Here is a 12,087-nt window from a genome sequence, read left to right on the forward strand (position 1 = left end):
TATTTCGTATTTGTATCGTATCTTATTAGAAGAACATGAGAAAATAACGACATTGTATTTTCATGTATTCAGAGGAATATCGACAACAAAGGAAGCACCTTTTATTGTTTTTCCCCACGTGTAATATAAGATCTCCAAGAACGGCGCTGCGCAAAGAAACGCAACGAAGGATATTACTCCGGTAATACAGTATGGGTACGAAGCAGGAGTGAGCGGAACTTAGCCTTAAATGTTCTTAGCTCCAAATTCACCGTAACCTTAATTGACAGAAAATAACACTGTTGGAACTGCAGGATTACTGATCTTCCCTTGATTGATTCTCATTCAGTAAACAAGAGAAGTTGTTGATACGCAAAAAACAGTCTGTACAGAAGAATTGAACGAAAATCAGCTGTTTTTTTTTTCTTACAAACTGAGATTCCTTCTTGGATCAGATCAGACTTCTTCAGTGTATGTGATTCATTTGAATCAGTTGATCCAGTTATATGTGGAGAGAATTTTTGTAAAACCAAGACGAAACTTAAGGTTTCAAAGCTAACAAAACGCTTATTTATAAAAACCACGGATAAAAAATAGTGAGGGGAGGGTACAATCAACACTGCTCTAATCTAACTGCACTCGAATTACACATTAGAGCGCAAAACCGCTCCTAGAGCACAAAGACCGTTCCTAACAGTCAAATGCGGACTGCGGAATAGCCATTTCTGAGGCCACCTTTGTTTCTTTTTTATCGTTGAAAGTAGTACATGATATGACTTAGCTACCCACTCCCAGCAAACTTCTTTGGAGAGTGTTGAAGTTAACGTTGCGAGTAGTTGTGGGGATTGGGACATATTATTTTCGCCTATTTGATAGCATGGATCGTCATATAGCCGTTGTACATAGTTCGAGCTATACTATGACTTAATTCACCGTTCGAAGAGAAAACTGGAGTAAGGAAAGGAGCTGTCGCGGGAACCTCTCTGCTCAATTTTGCTTCCGCTCACTGAAATCACGGGAAGAACTGTTGATCAGTGTCCAGTTTATGCCATTCTAGTACTATAGCGACATACCTCGGTTGATCTGTGGATAAAAAGGATAAAGGATAAAGTCACTGGCGTATCAATCCGCTTGGGATGCGCCAAAGCGTTTTACTGGAGTTCGTAATCGTTGAGGTTTTGGGACGCGTGTTAGCCTATTCAATGACTTGCGGGGGCCAGCCGATGATCAGCTCAGTGTTTTTATCCTCCCAGACAAGTCTGGTACCAATTTAACAACCCCGGAGGGATGAAAGGCTTGGTTTGCACTACGGCGGTTTCGAACCATCGACGGTGTGGCTACAACGGACCTCTAACAGACTGCGCCACACTCGCCCCGATATGGACAAGGATGACACGCAAATTCGTGATTTGTGGATGGATTGTGGAAAATTCGCTGATGTATGACTGAGCTTCGACTGAGTGCCTTCGTTTTTGATAAGGACGGGTTGCGCAAATGTACGAGTTGTCACATTAAGCAACATGATAATGCTTTAACAACAAACTGAATAAATTAATAAACCAACTTATGAAACTAGCTTAATTGAATAGCAGTCACTCGTACGCACTCAGAACTTTAGTCGTTCCCGAATATGTTCATCCGGGTGACCCCGCTGTGCGCTCGATTGAGCTAAGACAGAAGCGTTAGTGAATGAGTGTGCGTCAAGCGTGAAGGGCGGCGTTGCTGTATGCGTCGCGTCCAATCGGGTGAACACATCAAGTGTTGACTATATGCATAGATATATGGTTAAGTCACGTGTGCTCGATATGATACAGGTAGACGGAGATGAATTCCAATGAAAACGTTTACTTTGAAAGTATTACACGGATATTAAGCGAATCATTTTCCATGATGCAATAAAATTGAACAAACGTGAGCACAAGAGACGATAATTATCCATTACTTAAAATGGATGAATACAAAATACTAGGCTATTATTTCTGCAGTAAACGGGTAATGATTCTAAGAGATCAACAAGGTGCATAAAGAGGTAGAAAGCTGTAGGTTTTCTCTCCACAGCTGTTAACAAACTAGAAATATTTTTCATGGAAACATACGTCAATAAATTCATCCTAAACAGTTTTGAAGACGTGAAATTATAGGAAATGAACGAAATTTTGAAAGTGAGTAAGCTATGGGAACAGGAAAAGTAGCGAAAATATTATTGTCATGGGAATTCATCAGTTTCTGTGAATTTTTTTAGAGCTAGCCCGATTTTCACCGGTTTATTAGAGGCAGCTCATTTTTGCAGTAACAGAATCCTTTAAGGAAGACGATGTATGTAGGTCACGGAAATTTTACATCTTCTACAGAATGCCCAATTCTTGTAACCAAACAGCACCAAACAGGCAGACGACTAGAACCACAGGAACACCAAGGGCGACGCTGAGTATAACACCCAAAGGAACTGAAAATAATTCGCTTATTATTATTTTGTCCACGTATGAAAATGTGAAATTGGCAAACAAAAACTCACTTTTTCTTTTGTTCGACTCTGGCAAATATGTGGTTATCTTTGTGCTTTCCGGAGAAGGCTGATATCTGGCTGGTGCTTCCTGATGGTATCGTACATCTACAGGAAGAATCATAAACTTGGCAGTTATTTTTGATACGTGGAATTTGTTGTAAGAGTTATTAAGGATATTTGATAGCGTTTTTTCTTGTTTCTTGGCCAATCCCTTAGAAATGTGCCAAGAAATTTACTAACCAAAGGATATATTGTAGGCAACTTGAGAGTTTTATTCTATTCGCTTATCATGGGAGGGCTAGGTTTAATCCACAATTTAAGTCACGATATTCGCCTGACTTGTTCTACAATCCTCCTACATATGATGTCCTGACACTGAATGTCTTTCTATATCTAAGCTTGGAAGAATCCACACTCGGTCAGGTTACGGGCTAATTAAAGCAGAAATTCGTGCACGTGAACATCCTCCTATGATTTCAGGTCCGGCAAGGAAAACGAAAGCACGCGCTCAGGGAACCACTCAATGCTAAGTTTCGTCGACAAGGATCAGTGCGTAGTTTTCATCAATGGAAAGGCGAAAAATACCCTTTTAATTCTAGGAATCATAACGGGTTAAAGGCATCACACCACAAATCTGAGGTGGTACGGATTTCAGGTGGAGTATTTGCATACGGGATCGTAGATTATGGAGGGAAGGGTGATTCCTTCCATTTCTTCCTAACTGCCGTAAAAAATGGCGCGGAAGATACGGCTTCAGGCGTTCCGGCGCGCTATTTTCTGCGGCGAGTTCGATTGGAGCGTGCCAGCCTTGTGCACACGCCGCATCTTCCAAGCCGTTTTTTATGGCAATTGAAAGGAAGAAATTGACGGAATTACCCCTCTCTCCATAATCTACTATCCCATATAAGAATACTCCACCTGAAATCCGTACCACCGCAGATTCATGGGGTGATGCCTTTAAGAGGAGCGGACTGAAGAGTTAACTCGACTAGCCAATCTTTAACATCCGTTAATGGAATAAAACCGTGTAGGTAGTGGAAGAAAGCAGGGGAATTAGTCGACATAATCCTTCACGCTTGTACAAACTTGGAATCCAAATTATGCAGCTCTAAAGAGGGAGGGGAATTGGGTCAGCTCAAATCTAAAAATCCTAGATTCGCAGTAGGTCAACAATCTATGTCCCCAGTCTATACAGTCCACTGAAAAGAATTCATTAACGAGCATCTCGCCTAACCCCGCCTACAAGTTGCTCATGTCAGTTTTCACAACTACGTTGGTGTAAATATAAATAAATCTTAATATATATATATATATTTGAATTCCCCAACTTCTATTCGGTCCCATCGCTTCCTGTTCAGTCATGAAAGCGCGCAAGGATTAAGTACGGTACTTGACCATACATCGCATTAATTCACCGTTGGTTGGCTCCGATCGTTCTTCCCAACGGATAGATCTATGCACTCTTCCTGATCCTGGTTACTAGTTCTAATTCACTAGGTTTTCTGTTCACGACCTGTATATGTGATTGGCGAGTTTTTCATCACGATGAGATACTGTGTGAGAAAACCGATGCGTAAAATCCGTTGGAAGATCCCTCACAAGTATGTATGCCACAGTTTTGGTTTCTTTTTTTCAAGGGAAAAATCTCCCAGTTCTCTAAGTTCTTCAACCGCAATGCAAAATGTATAACTTAGCTATGTTTCTTACAGTTTGTTTCCCTTCATTGGATCTTCACGAAACTATTTTCAAGATTAGATATGGTAGTTAGTTTTTTTTTACAGTAATGTCATTACTGAATAGTTTTTTCTTTTCATCCATCGCCGACGGGAATCTTCTCCGTGTTTGTTTTACGATTTATTGAGCATAACTAACCTTCACGAGAAAATTCCCATACAAAGTTCTTCAGCAATTATTACAATGATTTCGTAGAATCAAAATTTTTACTTAAAATACGAATGAATCTACATTAAGTTTCAAAAAAAAATTCGAAACTTTTCCAAACAAACTTCTCAGAATTCCTTTAGTTCATTGATTACTAATATACGGTCACTGCACAGTTAAGTTTGAACTCCTTTGCTCTGGTTGATGTCTTCAGCCGTCATGTTTACGCTATGTAAACATGACCGCTGAAGACATCAACCTTGTTTTTTTTTTGTTTTTTTATTTGATTTAGATATATTTCCCTTTTTTTTCAGTCTTATTTCTCGAATAATTAAATCAGACCTACGTGAAGCTATGTACTGCGTGGGCTCGGAAAATGTGGGATACGGTCGCGGGCGGACGTCTTCCATCGTCTACGTCTGTTTTTCTACGAGGATTGTGGAGAAATTTGCGGAACCACGCTGTGGTGTACGCTGCGGTGCATGAACCCCAATCTACATCTCGAACTCTACAATTTCCCCTGACTTTCCCATACTACATCAATTTCGTGATGCGTTGCCTTTAAACATTTAACCCTACACTCAGACTTGACCAGACCGAAATCCTTTACGTCTTCTTCGAATTTCTTGTATTTTGTAAAATTCTGTGAATTTTTATTTACAAAGATCCCTATCTTTGTACAAAGACAAGTAAGGAAAGATAAAGAAGTGATACAGACCTGGTGGCTCAGCACGATACTGACATCCAAGCACTTCGTGGGGACCTAAAACGTTTCAGTATAATCATCACTTTTTAAACACTTACTCTACACATGAAAATGATATTCCGTTAGGAAAAACAAAAGAGAAAAAAAATGATTAACAAGAAAAGGTAAAAATATTAAGCTGTTCTTCCCTAAACACTCACCTGTAGGTGAGGCCCGATATTCGCACGCCAACACTTCACGATGTCCTAAATCAGTGCAAGAATAAAAAATTGTCTTAGTAAGGGGTGTAGGGATTTTTGTCCCTACACCTCTTGCTCCCTGCATTGGAAAAGAAAGGTATATGTGAATCCGACATGTTTTTGATTTGAGAGAAGCTTGGATGAATTATGGATGGATAACAATGGAATCGGCATCAACAAAGCTGCATAGGTAAAGGTATTTACAACAAACCTGGCGGCGGAGCAGCACGATACTCGCATGCCAACACACCACGAGATCCTGAAAAATAAATGGATATACATGGGAGAAATTATTGGCATTTATAATAAGACGTTTAGCAATTCGTCAAAAAAAACTTCAATATGTGTAGAAATACCTCGTAGAATAATGTCAGTCTTTTCCTATACTAAAAAAAATCCTGCAGGAAAATTTTGCATTGACACACAATTCTCGTATAATTCTCTAAGATTCTTCCTATTCGACAACAACGCTTTGCAGGAGCACATAAGGCATCCATAGAAATTGAACAAAGAGTCCACAACATCGTCACCACGATGAACAATTGATTAATTAATTAGTTAATTTACAATAGAGGGGTCGTAAATTTGAATTGGGAAATTTGAACGCAGCGTTAAAGAGATCTGTTCCACAATAATTAAGTCGCATGAAAAATTGCATGCGCGAGCGCAATTTTTCGTGCGACATGACCAAATTAAGAAAAATTTTATTGGTGTATATTATGAATGTCGTTGATGGCCGGTATCGCAAAAAAAAAAAATGTAGAAAACCCCGCTCTGATCATGTGTAACTGTACTGTGGCTTCCTAGCCGTAAGAATTCAATAGTTTTCCACAAAATGTGTAGTTGAAGAGCCAGCAGCACAATAATATTTCCACCAAAAAAAACAGTTTCATAAAAAATTTATGAAAATGTGTAGAGAGCATCGAAAAAAACAATTTCAAAAAATCTATGAGAATGCGTAGAGACCACCATTATCTGCTAAACATCAAAAGTTTAAGAGTACATGAGAAGAATTTTTTCAATCTTGTATGCTTAAGTGGGTCAAAGTCATTTATAACTAACTCCCATAATATCACCTTCACGCCATGGATTTCTAGATATTTTTTTGCCATGACGATAAGCTTAAAAAAGAATTTCATCGCCTGTGAATTTCAAAATTTCATGATTCCGATTTCACCTTTCCGGCTAGTTGTGTGCGGTATTTAAACATTTGAAAAATTAATTTGATTAATTAATTATCTATAAACAGCCTTAGGTGTTCCACAAAATAAAAAAAGAAACACAACAGAGCACACTAGAAATTCGTCTAAACTCTATGTGGCAAAGTTAGCCTTTTTTTCTACATTGGTGTACTTTTCCAAGTCATTCTCTTTCTACAGAAGGTGAAAATTGATTGGCGAAACTTTCCTTGGTAAATTTTCTCAGAAAAATGGTAAAGATGAAAATGTAATCGGATTTTTTCAGTTCCCGAATAGCGTTGAAACACACAATTTTTCGTCAGTCATTCATTAGTCACTTGCCGCATTTGTAATGTAAGATTGTAAGCGTAATTATATCTAAAAACGAATCCATTACTTCATTTACTTTTCACTTGAATTAATCGAACCTTAAGACGTTAAGATTCTAGATGCCCTTAACTACGGCTACTGTACGATCATGCTGCTATGGATGATGCTCAGGGTATTTTTCAAAGACGTTATTTCTTCGATTGTTTTCCCAAAATAGAAATGTTACAGTATGGCAACGGTTACCAGGGCTTAGGTTCGGCACCAACTTAATCTAAAACGAATGATTTCCTCGCGGACCATGGCGGGACGGGTGAGGAATATCAATACGTTCTCAAGCGCTCTTTCTTTTTTTTTTCTTACTACATGATTTTGATGCTAACACTGCTCCTCAAACTCTCGTTATTTTCATTCCTTCGAACTTTCGAATTATCGAACTGTAATTTATTTTGTTACAAGAGCAGATTTCCAGAGAAAAACAGTTCATAACTCGCTTTATTTGAGGGCTAATATCCCCGACAGAGGGGCGGGTGTAGTGTAGCGGTTAGAGGTTCCGCTTACTGCACAATCGATCGGAGGTTCGAACCCGCCCTAGTGCTCACCAAGCCTTTCATCCCTCCGGGGTCGATAAATTGGTACCAGACTTGTCTGGGAGGATAAAGGATAGCACTGACTTGACACATCGGCTAGCCACCGCAAGTCATTGTATGGGCTTGTTATACGTTCGTAAGCCTCAAACGATTCTGAATTGAAGTGAACGTGGGGGCGCATCCCAAGCGGATTGATTAACGCCAGAAACTTTATCCTTTATCCCCGACAAACTTCTTTTTGTCGTTTTTCGAAGATTTTTCGAGTGCATTTAAACCGAACTAGTTCTGTTTCGATCTGCTCCTACGTGTACGCAGACTAGTCGAAACGAAATGAATCCTGGTGCAGTTACGTACGCAGCAGCGTTCGAAGTGACCCTGTGGGACCAGCGGCTGTGATCGCGATGGGACCTTTGTTAGGTCCACTCAGCAGACCAAGTGAAGTTACAGATGATTCCACCCGGGAAACTTGATTCAGGTCGTTTTGATCCAAACATACTGGTGTTAGAATCCGCCAAAACGCCTTGATTTCTGCAGCGGTTACATACGAGCGGTTACACAAACGCGCGGCGCGGTTTTCACGCTCCCCCAATTGACTCCAAGCGCATCACTGTGCTATGTGATTGGGTTCAAGCTCTATGGCACAGTTGAGCGAGAGCCACATCCTCTTTGCTGCAGATTTGTCGGAATCACAATGGAACGCAGCTATTCCCGAAATCCCGAGTTTTCGTTTGGCACAGGGTATGTTACTAGTTGACTGAACGAGGCGCTGAGGGGGCGTGTGGTCGCACTTGACTACTCATAACTCAAATAGTTTGGTACACAAATATCAATTAGAAGCACTTCATATTCCATATCCCACTATCCATTTATGAGTAGTAAAACTGAGTGCTTATCGATTACTTATGTAACTAACTAACTTATGTAACTAATAACTTTATGCCGTTCGTAATACACTGCTAAAAGATTGTCTCACATTCAGTTCCTCAAAGGCAGCATACCATTAATTTGACGTGTTATGGACTTCTCGTTGAAAGCTTCTGCGTATGGGGTCGTAGATTGCGGAAAACCATGTGGTGCCGCTCATCTTTCCGTGATCGCCTTAAGAAACAGCATGGGACTTGCTTTAGTTCCTACGTGGTGCGTTAGAACGTGCCTTTACGTTCCGTCCAACTCAGTGGTCCATTCATTAGTTCAATTTGAATAGGCTGATGAGGAGACTTTATTCATCCTCGAACGTTCGCTCGTTGATGCGGCGCGCAAGGGTGACGCGTTTCAATGCAAGCCGTCGTAAAAAAAACGGCGGCTTCCCGGCCGTTTTTACAGCGACTACGAAGAGATGAGCGGAACAAGTTGGTTTTCCTTAATAGGACCCTGTATGGAAGCTTCCCATGGGAAATCCATACCACATCAGATTCGTGGTATGGATATGCTACCTTCAACACTATCCAGACACCAGTACTTAGAGATACTACACAGTGCGTAGATCTTGTCCGTCCAGAAAGAAAATCTGTGAGAACGCGGTGGTTCACCAGTCTCTAGTCGGTGAGACTACTCAGTTTGTTTTCTTGTTCTTTTGGAGTTCTTCCCAGGTTTGTTTAGAACAACATCGAGGCTCGGCATGAAGAGAGGAGGAGTTTCATGGGGCGTTAAAATCTCAGAACTGTTTTCAGGCCTTTGATAAAGAAGAGGTTGTTGAAACGTCAGATCACTCGTTGACACAACAAGAAAACATGAATCATTAATGAATGTTCTGCAATGAATGCTTGTCTGTGACCGAAACAACCGCATGAAAAGAGATCAGGTGAGAAATTAGTAGCTGTAGAAAACAGAAGAAATATTAAGAAATCAATCCAACTTAACCAACTGAGATGTTTACTGTAAGTGGCGTCAAAAGCAAAATAGATCATATCATAGAGATGGTGGATTTTTGATCAAAATTCATAAATGCCTTCCGCGAAATTGACGTTGTTTACAGTTTAGACATAAATGCGATAGCAGAAGCTGGTTCTCCGATCCTCTTCACTTTTGGACTGTTGGCAAAGGGACCCTATTCACTTTTGCAAGGTTGGCGAAAGGATTCTTATCATTTGGCATGCACCCCATGAGCCTGGACCCCATTCACCTAAAAAGGGTCCGGTTCCTCCTTATCGCATCTACATTATGTAGGTTCACTGGTTTTCACTGTAGGAAAAGATAGTCAATCCAGGGTCCTTGTAATCCCTGGATCGACTATCTTACCTTCGTAAATGGGAACAGCATAACAAAAGTGATCCTTATTCACAACCCGAAGACAATTATTCCATGGGAACTTCAACCTCAACATTGTAACTAACAAAATTTAGAATTGCATGTTACACAAAACTCGATCGCTCGTAAACACAGCGATCTATTCTTAACACAAATTCAAGAACTCGTTTTCAGTGTATTTGACTCTCTCTAACAGATGTGTCACGAGTAGAAAATTAACTATTATTGACTAATTAGACAAACATGTGAGGGATACTGTAAAGAGAGAAAAAAATCGCGATCGGAACAAATGAAAAATCTACCGACGCCCGCTCGACCAGTTCGAAGACCAGTTCGAAGAACAACGGAGGTCAATGCAACTATCTACAACTACTACTGTAAAGACACTTTCTGTAGTGGGACCTTAATTTTTATATCAATACATCTAATATTTATATAATTGCATATTTTATCTTTAAGTCTTTTATGACTTCTGGATTTAATTTTTATAAACATTAATAAAGCTATATTTCAGAAAAAAAACCAGCAAATAGAGATGTGCTATTCTAGTATTGTAGCGATTACTGTAACAATTCAATCTTTTCAGTAAGTGGTCTTTCGGGCGACATTGGTTGCATAATAACCCTTTTCAGGCCGCGTATTGCGCACCTGTTGTGAGTGAATTGGAGGAGAAAGCGCCTGGCATTGACCAATCCCTCCGTGTGGTGCCTCGGCGCGTTCCACTTCAATCAGAATAGGTTTAGGTTTATGAACACGTAATGTACCCCATATAATGGCCTGCAGAGGTGAGCCCGTGGGTCAAGCTAATCTTCTTATTCCCTCAAACAAGTCTAATATAAATTTATTGATTATTGAAACTTGAGAAGCTCTGTTAAAGGCGATTAGGCATACAACGATTCTGACGTGGTAAGGGGAAGGTGAAAGAGGTTGGGAAAGGAAAGAGTGGAAAGGTTGTTTTTGTTGCGGTATCAGGGGTAGTTCCGGCCACCTCTCCCTAATCGTCGCAAAAAACGGCGTGAGAACTGCTTTAGTTCCTACGAGGAACGTGAGAACGCTCCTCTATGCTCCTCTTCCCTCACCACGTCTGATTCGTGGTATGCTGGCTTTATTCACACGACATGGAAAGAGGCTAGCAGATATACTCGAAGTTCACCGCAGAACCTGAGTTTGGGGTGGGCGAGTGTTTCTCGATTTATGTCACCGGTCCTGGATAGAATCGTTGTGATTCCTGGACAACGCATACCTCTTCCTCGTTCCCCGGTTGACCGTCTGGGTTGATGAAACATCAAGTGCGGGGCTGTCTTGGTGGTTGGTGACCTCTCTCCGCTGTGCTACACATCTGCCCTCGTCCCTATCTCCATTGAAAAGGGGAAATAAGTGGCGGCAGCGTAAAACGGGCGATGGACCAGGAATGTCTCTCTAATCCTCGAGTGCAAAGGGCTAAGACAGTATAGCGATGCGAAGCGGATAATGTGGGGACGTCGGACTGGCTCTTGTACGCCTCGTTTCGAGAGAAAAACAAAATTCGATGATCCAAAGGATAAAGCCTTTAGAGAGGATTAGCCCTTCGTGGACTTTTTCTGGTGCATTGGAGCCACGCAATCAAGCGAACAACCAAAAGGATACAAATTATTAAATGGAAAATACTTTTATTTAAGAACGAATGCTACACCCCAGCAAAGTACCCGACGGTCTTTTTACATTAATTATTTAGTATTACATTTTTACTATTATCTTTACGGAAGATTCTTTCTCGGTCAAATACATAACCATGCAAAACGCATGATTTAAATATACAAGGAAGTAGGACGCTTACTATAAATAATTCGTCCAGAAGCTAGTAAGAAAAGAATTTCTAAAATGTTTACCTGATGGCTCAAAAGACTGCGATGAAGTGGGTCGACTTCGATTTTCGTAATGTTCGAAGGTCTCACGAGGATCGAGGAATGCTGGATCTCTGGAGAAAAGCTACTTTGTGTGGAAACGATGGAGGTCCGAATAATCTAGTGAACAGTCTAATTCGCTTAAAGCAGAAAATAGCGTTCGCAAAAAAATTTCACCTTTTCTTCATGATACTGGTCAGCTAGAATCCGACGACAATCCGTACTACGAACTGGAATTGATCAATATGGAAATCCGTGAAGAGGAACAGAAGCTATTGAGGTTTATGCGAATGCGATTTGAATAGAACGAGGTGCTCACGTATCGTAGAATTGATCGAACTCCGCTCAAGGTTAAATATTTGAAAGATGCTATCGACCTTCTGACAAATTTTTTTCCACAGTAAAATGTTACGCTCGTTGTGAACATTTTTGAAACACTATTTTAGAATTTTAATAGATTTCTTAGCAAAAATCACAAAGATGAGGTAGAAGCAAGAAGTAATCTGATGTCTCCTAAGATAAAGCTAATGTTCGAGAAAAAAAAAATGTCA

At 40.4% G+C, this 12,087-nt stretch overlaps 1 protein-coding gene across 1 annotated transcript; it reads right to left on the reverse strand.

Moving 5' to 3' along the window:
* Nucleotides 1–2,324: 2,324 nt before the first annotated feature.
* On the reverse strand, nt 2,325–11,724 carry RB195_007182 (uncharacterized protein; the record flags this gene model as incomplete). Its single annotated transcript, XM_013445395.2, has 7 exons — nt 2,325–2,425; nt 2,495–2,590; nt 5,085–5,129; nt 5,273–5,317; nt 5,523–5,570; nt 11,522–11,610; nt 11,714–11,724. 7 exons carry the CDS (start codon nt 11,722–11,724, stop codon nt 2,325–2,327), a joined length of 435 nt encoding a protein of 144 aa, XP_013300849.1.
* Nucleotides 11,725–12,087: the final 363 nt, after the last annotated feature.

The sequence above is a fragment of the Necator americanus genome, chromosome I (assembly GCF_031761385.1).
Source record: "Necator americanus strain Aroian chromosome I, whole genome shotgun sequence".
NCBI lineage: Eukaryota > Metazoa > Nematoda > Chromadorea > Rhabditida > Ancylostomatidae > Necator > Necator americanus.